Below are 16,729 nucleotides of genomic sequence, written 5' to 3'. Positions count from 1 at the left end.
CTCCTCGGCTTGCGCTGTTGTTCCCTGGCACCCCGATGGCGTGGGGTGCGGGAGGGGGACGAGTGCTGCATTTCCTGCTGTGTCTCCATGATCACAAAGCCCAGCACCCCACCGGGGCCTGCAGCCTGTGGGGTTCCTTGCCTGCTGCCCGGCTCTCTGCACGGCACAGCGTGGGAGCAGAGTGCCAAGCTTCAGAGGTGAGCACCGAGACACACGGCTGGGCAGTTTGCTGCCTTCTCCTTCCCAAAAAGCCCTGCAGTGTCTCTGTGCCCGGGATGTATCAAACCTGGTGCTGCCCAGGTGGGAACAGAGGTGTGGGATCCCCTGAAACTTCATCCCCGGTTTCCCAGAGCTGGCACCCAGCTCCGTCGTGGCTCCTTTAGATCCTTATTATTCTCTTGGTGCATCTTCTTACTGTTGGAAACAGCAATGCTGATGCCTCTCGCCATTCTAGCTCTGGAGAATGGCCCCAAACCAAAGCCATGCCCAGGCTGCGCTGCAGTCTGCTGCCAAATCACTGCAGTAACGCTGTGATGGCACTCAAGGGGGCTGGCTGCCGTGGGGCCGGGTCTCCTGGGCCAGAGGTGTGGAGAGCTGTTTGCTCCCTGGCAAGCTCATGGGATCGAAAGCTCTGCAGAGCTCCAGGCAGCAGTGAATGACTTCACAGAACTGCTCACAAAGTCTGTCTGGGATGCAGCTTTGCTGGTTTTATTTGGCACCCTGAAATGCTCTGCATGTGGCCTTTGGAGGAGGAGGAGGCTGCAGTGGCCGAATCCTGGGGATGTCCCAAGCCCAGAAAATGAGTTGGGATGCACTCAGTGGAAATTCAGGCTGCAGTGCAGGTGGTAGTGTGAATGTTTTTCTTGAGAAGCTGCTATTTGCCTCCTTAAGTAAGTTAATTTTGAGGAGGGAGATACCTCTGCATGAAGGATGCTGTGTTCCTGCATCCGGATCTTTGCTGTAAGTATGCTCTCAGAGCTGGGATGTGATCTGAACCTCCTCTTTCCTCTGTCCTTGTGCATCCTGCTGGTGCCTGTCCCTTCACTGCAGGAGATTTGGTCTGTGGTGCTGGGAATGATACCCTGGGGACCTGTAGGTACCAGTGCGACTTCCCTGCACAATTAACCCTCAATCTATTACCTCAACAGAAGGGGTTTGATCTCCAGTTAAATAGCCTCAGGGTAAAACACCACTGGGTGTTTTTAAGTGTGCTGCATTTCAAAGTGTTTATCTAATCTGACTCAAGTTTTCCTGAAAAGCTTTTCTGTAGCCACAGTTGAAGTGGTTTTAGGCCAGAAACATGTGTTGAGGGTTTCTTTTTCTCCCGGCCAGGGGTGGCTTGTGTCACATACATACGCAGAGAGCGGGTGCTTGCCAGCGCACCCACCTGGGATTGCCGCTTGGCGTTGGCTTTGCGGGACCATGGCCGGCCTGGCTGTGTTACACAGGGAGAGCTCTGCACTGGTTTGGTGTTGCTGGGTATTTTTTGGTATTTTCTCGCTAAGGGAAGAGAAAGTAATTTGCTGCTTCCATGCAGAGCTCTGGCGTAATGGCATCCCACGCAGGGAGCCTTCTGCTTGCACAGCTTCTTGAGCCTCCATCCCAAAAGCCCAGATGTGATGGAGGGGATGCGTGAACCCTGCTAACTGCAGCCAGTTCCTGAACCAGGGCTGTACAACTTTTCTGGGCAAGTGCAGCACTTCTCATCTTCTGGGAATTCTTGGGGATTTAGAGTACTGTGAAAAGCTGTGTCCGGCACTGGGCTTCTGACGTATTCGACCCCAAAACATCTGAACCACATCTCGCTGCCACTGGTCTTTCCTTACAGCCCAAATCTGATATATGGTTGGGGCACTGGTGTCCAACATGTGCAGCAAGTCCACCCGTGGCACCTCGGATGCTGTTGTCAAAACAAAACGTAAGTTTATGGCTCTTACTGCACTTTAACGTTTATCCCAGCTTGCTTTGGCACTTGAGCTCATGAGACATTCATCACAGGGATCTCGCTTGAGCTGAAATAGTTGTGTCCATTTCCCCTGGATGGGAGATAAGAATGTAAATAGTTTCTCTTGTTGCACCGGGCAGCTGGTTCCCAGTGTTTCCTGGCACCTTGTTGAAATCCCTGCTTCCCGTGTGGAGTTTGTGCCAAGCCTTCGTCATGTCCCCATGTCCACAGAGCCGTGTCCTCCTGCCTGGACGCGATGCGTGTGGCGAGGCCGCTGAAGCTCTCAGCGGAGCGGTGCTGAGTGAATTGCGGTCACGCTGGCGTCGATGGGGCGAAAGCAGTGCTGCTGCTCCGTGTTACACTGCTGCTGCTGACAATGCCAGAAGCACACCTAAGTTAAAATACCATGTCTTAAGGCCCTAATGGCCTGCACCTTCAGAGAAAGGTGCCTCATCGCTAATTCCACCAGTGGCATGTCTAATAGGCTGTGAAAGGTTTTGGGATGCTGAGACACCAAGAGAACTGATCCATGTCCTTTGTGAGCTCTCCTAATGCTCGCCGCTGCCTGGCACGTGACTTACACCCTGCGGGTATGGTGTGATGGACGTGTGCCTTCGTCCCCTGAAGCTCGTCTGTGGAAAAGGACAGACCCAGCTCCTGTAGGTTCAAACCTCAGTGGGTTTGACTGTCCTGTCCCCCTTTGCTCCTGTCTCTCCCAGCCGCCTGTTGTGGCATGAGCTGAGCTCCCGGTGCTTGGAGCTGTTGTGCTGTGGAGCGCATCGCTGTGTTTGCGTGGGGTCGGGTGGTTGCTACCCCGCTGAGACAGACCTGACGTGCGGGGAACTAGACGTGTCTACCTGGGTAAGAAAGCGCCTTCCCGCACATTGTGTCGCCCTGGGGCGTGTGTTCATCTCGTGGCGTCCACGAGCCAACTGTGACACACGGGTGGATAGCTCCTACCTTTTGGGGAGGTGCGCAGGAGCTGGCGAAGGGGACGTCGCTGGTCGTGCTGACCCTGGGAGCGCAGTGTGCTGGTGCGGCTTAGCGCAGTACAAGGCCCAGGAGACGGGACTTTGGGCGCTGTCTGCAGCTCTGTCGTCCAGGCCGCGGGTCACTCTGTGGCCACTCCTGGTCGCCTTAGCCGCTGTGAGTGCAGCTGACAAGTGATGTCCGCCGGGGAGCTGTGGGACTTACCCTGGTTGGGGACAGTCCCCTGGGCGTGTTGCCGGCCCACCAAGGTCAGTGGCCCAGTTGGGTGCTGAAGGGAGAAAGCCAGGCTGCAACGGGGTCCACGTCCTAGACCCTGTGGTATGTTGTTGGGCACTGCTGTTCCTGTCACCTCCCAGTTCCTTGCTGCCTCCTTCCCAGTGGCTTCTTTGGGATCATTGGAAATTGGGATTGAACCCACAGTCCCGACTGGCAGAGGCTGCAGACAGGAAAGACCTCTGGGCTCTGGACTACTGTCCTCTGCCCCAGTGTCTTGGGGTAGAGACTTCTGTGATTTTTTGCGATGGGAGGACCTGGTTGCTCTCTCCGTCTGGGCCGTGGGGAAAGGGTGTTAGCAGACGCAGGCTGAGGTGCCCCTACTCCTGGCTGAGGTGTGCTGGGTGACTGGAGCCTCGTGCTGGGGAGCGGCAGTGCTGGATGAGCACGTGTGTCTGTGCATCACTCGCTGTGAGCGGGAGCTCAGCCTGGCTGTGCTGGAAATGTGCGGCCGGCACTGGGGTGCCCAGGAGTGACTGTAGGCAGGAGAGGCTCTGCTTGGTGTTCGCATGACGCTGCGGGCTCCAAAGGCTTTCCAGCATGGAAAGGGCTCTTGAGGCTTTCCGGAATGGGGTGATCTAGATGCTTCCTTCAAAGCATCCCCTCCAGAATAAGATCCTTTACCCTTAGCTCTGGGTGACTGAGATGTCCTGTCAAATTGTGTCCCTTTATCAGGCTTTTAGACAAACCCCGGGGAGGAGGATGTGCCTGAGCATCCGAAGAGGAGCTGCCCTTCAGCTGGGCTTCAGTCCTGTTCACGTAACTCCTTCAGGTCACCGCTTTCTGAGGCCATTTTCCTGGCAGGGGTGGGAACGCGCCCTTTTGGCCGCTTTCTCGCTCACCTTCAAGATACATTGCTTCCGAGATGCTCGAGGTCTGCCTGGCTCGGCTCTTCCCCTGCAGAGCATGCTGCTGGGAACAGAGTCCGAGAGCAGTCGGCATGTGCTGAATTGCCCTTTGTCCGTTTTCCTTTCTGCGGCCAGCCGGTAACCGGAGCGGAGCGCCTGCATGGCTGGCTGCGGCCAGGCAGCGGGCAGATTTGGGAACGCGCTAGCGCCGTCCCGCTGCAGCCACGTCAGGCAGTCCCTGGCAAACTGCTGGCTGCGCTGTCCCTGGGACCCCGAGCTCCTGGAGGAGGATTCTTTGGCTTTTCCACCCCTGCAGGGAGATGCTTCCAGCCCTCCAGAGCCACCCCACAGGGCCGCTATCAGACCCTGGAGCCAACGATTGCAATTTCTTCTGCTCCTACTTGCAAGTGGGCTGAGTCCCCAGCACAAGCCGGGGCGGTGTCACTGCTAAATCCTCATGTGCTGTGCTCCAGTAGCTCTTGTGTTTATTCCCATGGGCAACCCTTGTTCTAGACCAGTTTTTTTTCTGGGTAATTTCTGAGGGTGCAGAGGTGAGACGGAGGCATGATCCCGAGGAGAGAAGCTTTAAGGAAAGCCTAGAAACAGGCTGTGGGTGTTTCTGATCTGGGGCAATCTTGATGCATGGCTGGGAGTTGTATCCCAAAAAACGAGACAAGAGAAGCTCAAAGAAACATCTCAACTGTCCAGGAAGCTGCTTGCTCTCCAGCGTTTTGGTGACTGACTCACACATTGTGAGACACCTCTCTTCAGGCTGGAAGCGTGAAGCTCTGCAGTGTGTCCCATGCGCTCCCTCCTAATGCCTAGGGTGCAGACGGCTATCCTTGGCTTGTGGCAAGTTCAGGCAGCCCTGTCGCAGTGATTGCTGGAGAGACAGACTTAAAGCTGGAATCTGAGCATGGATCTGTCTGCCTCCCCAGTCAGGGATTGTTTTGGGGAGATGTGCTTTGGGATATGTCAGTTTTGGCTGCCTGGAGACCCTTGAGAACAACCTTCTGCCCACCCCTGCTTTCTAAATGTGCCCTCTTTTTTCTGTCTTGCAGCTGTGGGGACTCGGGCAATGATCCTTTTCACCAAGGAGCCGTACTCCCAGGACGCCCTGCACGGCCGTAGTGCCATCCTCCGCTGCGAGGTGGAGGATCCAGCGCACGTGGAGTTCGAATGGCTGCAGAACGGGCTCCCCGTTCAGGACACAGAGCAGCGCTTCAAGGAAGGCAGCAACCTCCAGTTTGCCGCTGTGGACCGGCACCGGGATGCTGGGGACTTCCAGTGCGTGGCGAGGAATGTGCTCACGGGGGAGGAGGCCCGCACAGCCAATGCCTCTTTCAATATCAAGTGTGAGTGTGGGGCCAGGGCAGCCAGGCTCACGCCGCAGCCGGATGCAGCCCACTCGTGTGGGAGGGCAAAGCGTGCTCTTGAGAAGGCCTGAGACTGGAAACGGCTTTGCCAGGCTGCCTGTCAGTGTGTGTGGAGGTGGTGGTCAGGCAGGGATCCAGTGGTGTGGACTGTACATGCAGGATTCCTCTCCAGCTACCACATCCTTCATGCCCTCTAGGCCGCTTGTATCTTCTGATGTCCCCAAGGCTGCCAGAGACGCTTTCTCCCGCTGCCTTCCCTATTTGTATATATGGAACGGGGATGTTACTGCACCAAGTGTGTCCTGAGCACCACAGATCCTTTCAGAGCCCCTCTTATCCCTCAGAGAACAGCTACACAGGGCGAAGTGAGACATTCACAGAGTGGGTGTCCCTTTACTCCATGAGGGCTGATGCGTCTCTAAGCATGCGTGTGCCCTGGCTGTCTGTGCTGGTTATTACTGAGATCCCCCTGGGGTCTGTAGGTTTAGAGAGCCAGCTGTGTTGATACTCTTTGATCCCACAGGGATTGAGACTGGCAGCGTGGTGCTGAAGGAGCCGGCCAGCGTAGCAGAGATCCAGCCCTCCTCCACAGTGGTGCTGCGGTGTCACATCGACGGCCACCCACGGTAAGGGTCGCCTCCTGAGGAGCGGACCCTGCACCGGGTCCCTCGGCACCTTTGCTGCGTGCTCTTCCCCCTTCTCTCTCTCTCTCTCTCTCTCCTCTCTCCTGTGAGGATTCAGTAGAGTCTAGGGAAGGTGAAAGGCAGGATTGAGCCTGTGGCTGAGCACCGGGGGAGAAGGCAAACGGCTTCCTTGGAGCCGCGTAGCGAGGAGCACAGTAAGGACGGGCGGTCACAGTCCGGTTGCTGAGCTGCTTGGTATGCTGCGGTCACTCTCCGTTGCTTTCCAGTCATGTCCCGTCCACTTGGCTGCATGTCTCATGGCTTCTTGTCTGTGTTGGGGCCAGCCGTGGGGATGGAGAGCCAGGGAAACGGGCCATCTCTGGGCTGTCTCCTCCTCACACGTGCTCTTTGGGGAGCTCTGCCGGTGCCCTGCCACCTGGTCACCCTCTCGCCCCCTGTCTTGCAGCCCCACGTGGCAGTGGTTTCGGGACGGCACCCCGCTTCCCGACAGCCGCAGCACCTATTCTGTCAGCAACAAGGAGCGAACACTGACCCTGCAGAGCGCCAGCCCCGACAACAACGGTCTCTACTACTGCTGCGCCCGCAGTGCCGTTGGCTTCGTCTGCAGCCAGAACAACTTCACGCTGAATATCATCGGTGAGCGGTGCCCCGGTGGCTCAGGGCCAGGGGCTTGGTTTTACGGCTCCGCTGACTGCCTCCCCTCTGCTGCAGGGGAAGTGTCAGGCTGCTGTGACCTTCTCTGTGCGAAGGCTCTGGCCAGAGATAGGCCTGACGCACCCAGCCAGGTGTGAGCCCTGCCCTCTCTGCAGGTGTCAGTTTGCCCCTTACGGCTCCGCTGACTGGTCTGTGCTGTCATCTCTGGTACTGAAGCGCCAGGGTCCTGCCTCCTACAACAAGGTTTGGACCCTGGAGGCTGTAGGCACTGCTGGCTTTGCCGATATCAGTGCCGTCATGGTGCTGCGTGGGTGAGATGCCCTGTTGGCGTTTGGAGGCAAGGCCCAGGGAGGGCAGGAGATGTTGAACTTAGAGAGGTTGTTTGGAAGTGGACGAGGGAATTTGCAGTCCAGTGGCAGATTTGATCTCTTTGCTGGGAGCCCAGGGTGCTCAGGGCCTTGCTGGAAGCAGAAGGGGGTTTTCCCAGAGCAGCTATGGCGTGCAGTCCTGGGCTCTGGCTGCATAGCTGCAGCAGTGCTGGCACGTCTGCCCCCACTGGGTCCTGTGTGCCCACAGGGCATGCCCAGGTCTTTTTTGGGTTTCCCCCAGCGCACTGGTGAAGGGACACCACAGGCTGCTCTCCTCACCGTCTTGTGCTCTCTGCCGTTGCAGACGAGAGCTTTCCTCAGGCGGTGATCGTCCCGCAGGACCTCATCGTGACCAAGAACGAAGAGGCCATGTTTGACTGCCAGTTTGTTGCCGTGCCCCCTCCCACGCAGGAGTGGCTCTTTGAAGACAGCCCCATCACCAACAGATCCAAGTAATAGGGACCCGGGTGACGCGGGCAGGGCTGGGAGGAGAAGGGGGCACCATGTTCCAGGAGCAACAGGGAGAGACCAAACCCTGGCTGTGCCCGAGGGCAAGTGGTCAGCATCATGCTGGCCACTGGAATTGTTTTCTCAGCTTAGCTGGCTCGGGTTTAGCAGGGCCTTGGTATTTGTGCCTTGTCTGCAGAGGACTTGGCAAGCAGTTTGCCCTCAAATGAGGCTGTGGGCTGCTGGTCCTAGATGCCCGTGCATGGTGATCCTCAGAGCTGGGGATGTCTCCTGCCATATAGGTCTGCGTGTGGCAATTTCGTGGAGCCAGGGACAGCTCAAGGCCCAGACACTGACTTAGGACAATTCCCAGAGTCAGGGATGTGTCCCAGTGTCAGATGCCCACAGGTGGCGGTCCCCAAACTCAGGGACACCTCCCAGCACAGTGCCCAGTGGGCCATGGCTATCTAGCACTTCCAGATACTGGTGCGTGGTGATCCCCAGAGCCAGGACTGTTTCTGAGCCCCAGATACCGACACACAGGGCAATCCCCAGAGCTGGGGACATCTCCCAGCCCAGGCTGCCTGTGGATGGTGATTCTGGAGCCTGGGATGTGTCTCAGCCAGACTCTGCAAGGCAGGTGGTGCTGTGTGGGTTCCAGATGCCCGGTGGCATCTGTGCAGCTCCCGGGCGCCACCTTGTGCCCCCTACCCCCTCTCCCGACTGTGCCAGCTTGCAGAGCTGGCCCACTTTGGTGATGCATCTTTTGGTGGAAGCCAGCTGCTCTCCGGGAAGGAGCCTTCTGTTAGCTCGTTTCCCCGCGTGAAGCACGCGTCCCACCATCTCCTCCTTTGTGTGCTGCTCCCCCAGCTCTGGGAAGCTTCTACTTGGCACAAAGTCTCCCTCTTAGTTCCACGGGCTCGTGTAGGACGTCGCAGAGCTGTGGCTCTGGCCGGTGTCCTGCAGAGATGCCCACTGAGCCCTGCCTCTCCCCGTGTGCCCAGGACCACCGTGTTCGCCAATGGCTCCCTGCTGATCACCCAGGTGAGGGCTCGCAGCACCGGGGTCTACAAGTGCGTCGGCCGCGGGCAGAGAGGGAAAGCTCTTGTGCTGAAGGCAACTCTGCGGCTAGCAGGTGAGGCCCTGGGGCTGGTGGCAGGGTGGGCAGCGGGTCCCAGAGCTGCAGTGGCACTCTGAGGCCGTGAGACAATGTAGTGATGGGTCAGTATGCGGGGAGCTGCTTGGTTTGTCTATGAAATGGCTCATCCTTGCTGCCTGGATGAGGGGAGCAAACATAGCACCCTCGGCTGGTGTGTCTCCTGGGGATGATGGTGCTGGTGGGTCGGCTACGTGGTCCTGCCCTCTTTGAGCCCTGCTGTCTGTTGCTCCTCTCAGAGATCGAAGAAATGGCACCCTTCTCCCCGAAGGTGTTGACGGCGAACCAGGGGCACCGTGTGGCCTGCACGGTCCCGCGAGGCGTCCCCACACCCCAGGTGTGGTGGGAGAGGAACCAGGAGCGGATTCCCGCTGCTGGCAGGGTGCACCAAGAGGCAGAGCAGCTCGTTTTCACCAGTATCACCGAGGCGGATGCAGGGACCTACACATGCCATGCTGCCAACAAGGCTGGAGAGAAGAAACAGGAGCTGAGCATCACTGTGGCTAGTAAGCAGCTTTCTGAGAATGGCAGGGGGCAGAGAGAGGGACTGCGTAGGGCGTTGGGGTGAGCTGGGGAACGATGGCCATTGCCTCGTTGCTATGAAGAGGCACATCTCTCACGGCTGTCATCTCTGGTACGTGGTTGGCTGCACGCTGCCTGGCTGCTCTGCGCTGGGGCTGGCCAGAGGGGTGGTGAGCTGCCCTGTGTAACCCCTGACCCCTGTGCCCAGCGGTACCCAAGTGGGTGGAGATGCCCAAGGACAGCCAGCTGGAGGAGAGCAAGCCGGGATACCTGCACTGCCTCAGCAAGGCCTCCCTGAAGCCCACTGTCACCTGGTACCGCAACGGTGTCTCCATCTCCGAGGTGAGGCGATGGGGCAAGCCCCTGCTGCTCGTGGGCACTTGTGCCAGGCACCTGCTCGGCTCCTTCCTCTGCTCCTGCCATTTCTCACCTTGCTCCTAGGCCCAGCATCCCTGCCATCCCCACTCTGGCCATGTTCCTGGCACCATATCCATCCTACGGGTGTATGGGTGCACAGCTGGCTGTCTTTAGCCACTTTGGTGGCAGCCAGCGCTGTGCTTTTGGGGCAGTGACAAGAGAGATGTCCCTCGTCTCGATGTCACTGCAGCCTGTCTCAGTTCTCGCTGTGGGTCTTGGCAGGGGTGTGTCTGTCCAAGGCACGGTGTGGGGGTGTGGAGCGGCAGGAGACCCGCGAGTAAGGCCTGAGCTCAGGGCTGGTGACAGTGTCATTTCCGCCCTGCTCCTTCCCCCCGGGCAGGACTCGCGGTTCGAGATCTCCGAGAACGGGACGTTGCGCATCAACAACGTGGAGGTATACGATGGGACGATGTACAAGTGCGTGAGCAGCACGCCGGCAGGCAGCATCGAGGGATACGCGCGGGTGCACGTGCTAGGTATGCCGAAAAGCGCTCCGCGCCCGCCCCTGCTGGGAAGCTCTGCCTGGCAGGGGGCGGGGGTGACCCCTCCTGGGCAGGGGGCGCAGGGGCGATAACAGCGCGTCTGTCTCTGGCAGAGAAGCTGAAGTTCACGCCGCCGCCCCAGCCGCTGCAGTGCATGGAGTTTGATAAGGAGGTCACAGTGTCCTGCTCAGCCACCGGCAGGGAAAAACCTACCATCCAGTGGACTAAAACAGGTAAGGGGGGACTTGGATGCGATACGTCTGACCTGGGGCTCACCTCCGACGTGATGTGTCTGCTTGGGAAACCGCCGTGTGGCACGGTGCTTCTTGCACAACGGCTGTATCCCTCTTCTTGCGTCCCACAGATGGGAGCAGCCTGCCGTCCCACGTCAGCCACAATGCCGGCATCTTGTCCTTCCACAAGGTGAGCAGGAGCGACTCGGGGAACTACACGTGCATCGCCTCCAACAGCCCGCAGGGCGAGATCCGCGCCACCGTGCAGCTCGTGGTAGCAGGTGAGGGCTCTGTGGCAGGCGGGTGGCTTGCCTGCTGTGCAGGGGAGCTGGCGTGCCCCTGCAGAGAGAGGGGTGTCTGGCCTGACCCCAGGCTCTGCCCTGTGGCACTGGAGTGTCTGGTTTGTCAGTGCCCTGAGAGGCCGTGTGCCGGTGCCGGCCCCTCTTCCGTGGGGAAGCTCTGAAGAAGTACTGTTTCTAGGAGCTAACAGCATTTGTGTCGGCTTCTCTGCCTTCAGTTTACGTCACCTTCAAGCTAGAGCCAGAGCCCACGACAGTGTATCAGGGGCACACAGCCATGTTCCAGTGCCAGGCAGAAGGGGACCCCGTGCCGCACATCCAGTGGAAAGGGAAGGACAAGATTTTGGATCCCGGCAAGCTCGTGCCCAGGTACGTAGCCTGCATTCCAAGCTGAAATGTGGCACAGCGTGGGGGTGCTGACGGTGCAGTCTTGGGTTCCCAGCCATTGTGGGGGGGCACACAGCCAGTTGTCTCAGTGTGCTGGGGCCCGGCCTCTCCCGGCCCCAGGGTTACCCTTTCTGCCACAGCCTGCGGTTGAGCTGCAGCTACTTGTTCTTGAGCATTGCACAGCCTGAGATCCAAGATGATTGCACTGGGAACGCGGGGCTGAGACATCCTGGGGAGGTGGGTGCCCCAAGCCTGCCTCTGCCCTCCGGCGCTTGTAAAGGGCTTTGTGTGGTTGGCAGGATTCAGATCATGCCTAATGGCTCCCTGGTGATCTACGACGTCACCTCCGAGGACTCTGGAAAATACACCTGTATCGCCGGCAACAGCTGCAACATCAAGCACCGCGAGGCCTTCCTGTATGTCGTAGGTAAGGGAGGTTCCCGCGGTCGGGACGTGGCCTCCCGGCATCCCCGGCGGCTCTAGGCCCTGCTTCTGGCCCCACGGACGGGTGCTCCGTGTCAGGCCCTGCCTGCTGGGGAGTCCCGTCAGCATCCCTGTCGGGATGCGGTGCAGTGGGCTGTGCCCACCGTCGGATGAGGAGGTGGCCACAGCAGTGGGGTGGGGGGTTGCTTTTCTCATTTTCCCAGCACATTCCTGAACAGGATTTGGGAAATCCCTCCGTGCCCTTACGGGTTTGGTGCTCTCTGCCCCACAGATAAGCCAGCAGCAGAAGAAGAAGAAGGACTTGGCAGCCACACGCCCTACAAGATGATCCAGACCATTGGGCTTTCGGTGGGGGCAGCTGTTGCCTACATCATTATTGTGCTGGGGCTGATGTTCTACTGTAAGAAGCGGAGAAAAGCCAAGAGGCTGAAGAAGCACCCGGAGGGCGAGGAGCCCGAAATGGAGTGTCTGAATGGTGAGGCCAGCACCCCTGGGAGTGGGGGTGTCGCTGCAGCCCCTCACCTCTGGGCTGGAGGGGCTGAGGGTCAGGGAGCTCCCCAGGAATGGGGGATGATTCCTTACTCTTTGAATCTCTTGCTCTTGGTTTTGGCTACGGCTGGTGGCAGAGACCTGCCCCCAGGGTGAGAAATAGGCAAGTTAGTGTAAAACCTGCATCCCAGCCCCACACTGTGGCCATCTCTGCCGAGTTAGGTATCGCTCCTGCTTCCCAGCACCCATACGTGGTATCGTGGACACCATTTCCCAAGGGGAGGGAAGTATCCCTACTGCAATGTAATGAAGCAGTGGTACCCTGCCAGCCCGTTCAAATCACGGCTCAGCAGCTCCTGGTGCTGGAGGGAAGGCTTTTCCCTGAACAGCTCTGGACTCCGCTGTGCACTCACCCTGTTATCTCTGAAAGTCTCATAAGCTTTGGGCATCTGCAGCATCCTCCTCCCTCAAGGACTTCTGGGGCATAAGAGGTTATCTAAAACCTGCCTCTTTGCGTTCCAGGCTTGTCACCTATCCGCTCCACACTGGAACACACAGCCCTTCCTTGTGTGGTTGTCCCTGCGAGTGCTTTTTCTACTTGCGCTATCGCCTGTCTCAGATGGGGAGCCGCAGGCAGGACTTGGTGTGCCCAGCTTTGCAGAGTGACATGGCTGTGCCGTGTCCTGCTCCCAGCTCTGCCACGGGTTTCAGTTCCCTGTCCACAGAACTCGCTCTGGAGGGAGAGCAGGCAGCTCTGGATGGGACATCAGGGTTGCTTCCCCCAGGCTCCTCCTGTTGCATCCTCTGGCTGCACCTCCCGGTGCTCGGTGTCCCTCTGCGGCTGGCCTGCACCTTTGCTCGGTTGGCAGCTTTGGCCAACAGCTGCTGGCAGCACCCTTCCACGCTGTCAGCGTGTCGTCCTGCCCTGGCTCCATCCTTGGCGTGCCGCATCCTCTGTAAGAAGGGTGCTTGCTCGCGGTGTCGCTCTGACTGTTCTGCTTTTCTTGGCCGAACACAGCGGGTGGGAAGGCGGGTGGCTGTGGGGACTGAGGGAAGCATGTGGTTTCTGTCTCGGCATGTGCTGATTTCTCCAGGGCAGCGTGGCTGTGCCTCTTTCTCCAGGAGACGCTTGGGTGTTGCAGGCAAGTGGGCAAAGCCGGCAGCTCCCCCTCCAGGCTGCTGGACACAGAAATTGAACTTCACGTTCATTTTTGCCGTCCCTTTGTTATTGACTGTCTCGTCAAAGCTCTGTCAAACGTGGGGATGTCTGTTCTCAAAAGTATCTCTCGTTGCTGCCCGCTGGGGCCATCTCTCAGTGTCCTCACCCTGCAGCCTTCGGCATTTTCTTGGCACATTTGCAGCAGTCATCCTGTATTATCCTCTTGGCTTCAAGCTCGTAGTCTTGAGACACTATCAGTCACGAGTGCAGACAGCCCAGGGTCAGCCTTGCTCATAATTAGGATAAAACCAGGGAGAGTGTGAGTAGCATCGAACTTTGATTTGTAGGGGTGGTGTTTTTTTACTGGCCTTCTGGAAACGTTACTCTAGCATGTGAGAGAGGACAGCTGTGGCTCCTAAGTCAACGTATCTCAGTCTCCACAGCTCCAGGCCTACCTGTGGCAAAGCCACAGTCCCCGTCGTCGTGGCCAGACCTGCTCAGGATGTGCTGGTGGGCTGGTACCTCTCTCTGTGCGTGCGTTGTCAGCACGTACGTACACGCGCTGCTGTACAGTACCCCCTGATGGAAATTAGTGGCATTGGGATTCTGTTGGAGTTACCTCATGTTGGATCAAGCCTTAATTTTGTGATTAAATCCTTTTGCATGGCTTAATGCTTGCTCCTGGACGAGCTGACACAGAGCGTGCACAGTAATGCAGGGGGATGCTGCACATGTGTCAGCCACCTTAACTCATTGCTATGCCCCGCTTTACGTTCCAACTCCTGCCTTCAGCTTGTGGAAAGGACTGCTTCCTAGGTCTGATCCAAGCAGTACTAGATCAAAGTCAAGGTTTGCTATCTACGCAGCTATCCGTACGGTCCTTCCCCTCAAGCTGCCGGTAAGGTGCAGGGTTCTCTACTTTCTTAAGGCAATAATGTTTTGTCCTGTTCACTGGCTTCTTGTTTGTGCCAGGGAAATGCCTAGTGCAGGTCCTGAGCAGAAAGCTTGCTGGTGCTGACTGCAAGGACAGTGCTTCCCAGCGCTGCTTTAACCCATGCAGTAAGGGAAGCTCCAAGCTGATCTGGTCTGACAGGCTCGAGATGACCAAGCACTTGCTGGGAAGTGAGCAGGAGCAGAGGGGTCAGGCCGAAGCAGCTGATGCCCGGTAGCCTTGAGAGTCTCTTGGGCATCAGGAGACTGTGGTTATGGCGAGCAGGGTCCTCTCTACTCCCTCTCTCCCTCAGACATCCAGTCTCCTGCTGCTGTTCTGCAGAGTTTTGTCAATGGTCGTTCGGACGTAGCCACCCCTTTGGGATGAGCGAGTTGCACGGGATGGACAAGGCCAGATGGGGCTGGCCGGCTCTGGGACCAAAGCCATTGCTCAGCATCTGATTTCAAGGGTGGCCGCAGGGCTGCCAGCGATGGGGCCGGACGTGAGCCCGGAGGGAACAACTGTGGGGAGGCCACTCTGTTGCCTGGGGCTGAGATGTCAAGCTGGGGTGCTTGGGGCCAGTTGTGGGTGCTTGGAGTGTCAGCCCCGGAAGGGAGTGATCCCCAGCAGGACATTCCCTGCACAGCCCGGCAGGATGCTGAAGCCCCAGGAGGGGCTGATCCCCAGCAGGACATTCCCTGCACAGCCTGGCAGGATGCCGGAGCCATGGATGCTTCCCTTGCAGGTGGTGCTTTGCTGCAGAACGGGCAGATGACAGCAGAGATCCAGGAAGAAGTGGCCTTGACCAACCTGGGCAGCAGCTCTGGGGCCAGCAAACGGCACAGCGCTGCCGACAAGATGCACTTCCCACGCTCCAACCTGCAGACAATCACAACCCTGGGTACGCTGGGCCGCCCTGGCCCTGACCCCACTCCGGCAGTAAACCTGTGGCTGAAACCCCAGTGTATCCTAGCCAGAAAGCGGGATGTGCTGGGGTACGGAAGGCCCGCGCTGTCCTAACGTATGCTGTCTTCCCACGTGCTGCTCTGCACTTCCAGGCAGGGGGGAGTTCGGTGAAGTGTTCCTGGCCAAGGCAAAAGGCGCGGAGGAAGGTGAGGGCGAAACGCTGGTCCTGGTGAAGAGCCTGCAGACGAGGGACGAGCAGCTGCAGCTGGACTTTCGGCGAGAGGCAGAGATGTTTGGCAAGCTGAACCACTCCAACGTGGTGCGGCTGCTGGGGCTGTGCCGGGAGGCAGAGCCGCACTACATGGTCCTGGAGTACGTGGACTTGGTAAGGGCCCTGGCAGCAGTGCCTGTGGTGAGGAGGAGGTGGGGTGGGCGCTGGGCATGGGGCCTGCAGGCGTGACAAGGCTGACAGCACGGGGCAGGCAAGGTGTAGGGAGACCAGGCTGAGCTTACCGCTGTTCCTGGCATGGAGGAGTCTATAGGGGAATGGGGTTCTCCAGCAAGACCTGGAGGTGAATTCATCCTCTTCCACGTCCTCCTGATTTCTGGTTTATGTCCATCACTCAATGAGTAAGCGGAGCTGTGGAACTCTGTGCTGCAGGATGACTGAATGCTAGGGGCTGCTATGGGGAGCCGGGGGTGCATGGGAGAGAAATCAACCTGGGGCGTGAAAAACTGCTTGCCCTCATCTTAGCCAGTTGAGGCCCAGAAGTGGGACACTGGCTTGCCCTACGGGGCAGGGACCAGGAGCACAGGTGGGGACTATGGCCCAGGAGATGAGGATCCATGGGGCTCCCAGTGGGCCTGCCACATCTGGGTGCTGCGGGGACGGATGCGGCTGGCAGCATGGAGACGTGCTGCCTCTGAGTTGCTGTCTCTCTCCCAGGGGGACCTGAAGCAGTTCCTGCGGATCTCCAAGAGCAAAGATGAGTCTCTGAAGCCGCAGCCCCTCACAACCAAACACAAGGTGATAGTGCAGCTTTGGAAGTGCTGTGGGGCTGGGGACCCTGAGGAGGGCAGCCAGCGCTGACATCCCTCTGGGGTCAGGTGTCTCTCTGCACGCAGGTGGCCCTGGGCATGGAGCACCTCTCCAACGGCAGGTTCGTGCACCGGGACTTGGCAGCCAGGAACTGCCTGGTCAGTGCGCAGCGGCAGGTCAAGGTCTCGTCCCTGAGCCTCAGCAAGGACGTGTACAACAGGTCGGCATGGAGCCTGGCAGGGGAGGGGGAGGGGATGGGATGGCCCCAGTCTCACCGCCTGCCTGTCCTGCCCGCAGCGAGTACTACCACTTCCGCCAGGCCTGGATCCCGCTGCGCTGGATGCCACCTGAAGCTGTGCTGGAGGACGAGTTCTCCACTAAGTCAGACGTGTGGTCCTTTGGGGTGCTCATGTGGGAGGTCTTCATGCATGGCGAGATGCCCTACGCTCCGCTGGCAGATGACGAGGTCCTAGCAGGTATGTGGAGCGCCTCGTGTCGTCCCTGGCATTGGAGCTTGCTTCCTTTTCTTGTGTTAGAGGGGGCCAGCCAGGCTGTGTGTTGTTCCCCCTCGTGTCACGGTCCAGGGAGGCCGTTCCAGCCCGTGTAGAGACACCCTCCTTGTGCCCCGTGGAGAGGATCAGGCCTCTTCCCAACGGCCCTGTGGGCTTTGCTTTCACACCAGGTCTGCAGTCAGGAAAGACGAAGCTCCCGCACCCCGAG

At 58.7% G+C, this 16,729-nt stretch overlaps 1 protein-coding gene across 1 annotated transcript; it reads left to right on the top strand.

The window, feature by feature from the left end:
* Window positions 1–5,123: 5,123 nt before the first annotated feature.
* PTK7 (protein tyrosine kinase 7) lies at window positions 5,124–16,724 on the top strand (the record flags this gene model as incomplete). The annotated part of the gene is made up of 19 exons (XM_010147732.1): window positions 5,124–5,411; window positions 5,956–6,058; window positions 6,522–6,712; window positions 7,403–7,550; window positions 8,550–8,680; window positions 8,941–9,207; window positions 9,432–9,565; window positions 9,981–10,116; window positions 10,236–10,355; window positions 10,487–10,636; window positions 10,873–11,023; window positions 11,341–11,468; window positions 11,757–11,960; window positions 14,810–14,965; window positions 15,123–15,355; window positions 15,917–15,997; window positions 16,078–16,229; window positions 16,307–16,485; window positions 16,692–16,724. Coding segments are annotated over exons 1-19 (2,974 nt in total), but the record flags the coding sequence as incomplete, so codon positions are not given.
* Window positions 16,725–16,729: the final 5 nt, after the last annotated feature.

This window comes from Eurypyga helias, unplaced genomic scaffold (assembly GCF_000690775.1).
Source record: "Eurypyga helias isolate BGI_N326 unplaced genomic scaffold, ASM69077v1 scaffold20012, whole genome shotgun sequence".
Lineage (NCBI taxonomy): Eukaryota > Metazoa > Chordata > Aves > Eurypygiformes > Eurypygidae > Eurypyga > Eurypyga helias.
Note: the sequence above shows the minus strand (reverse complement) of the source record. Positions and strands in the feature narration are given on the sequence as shown.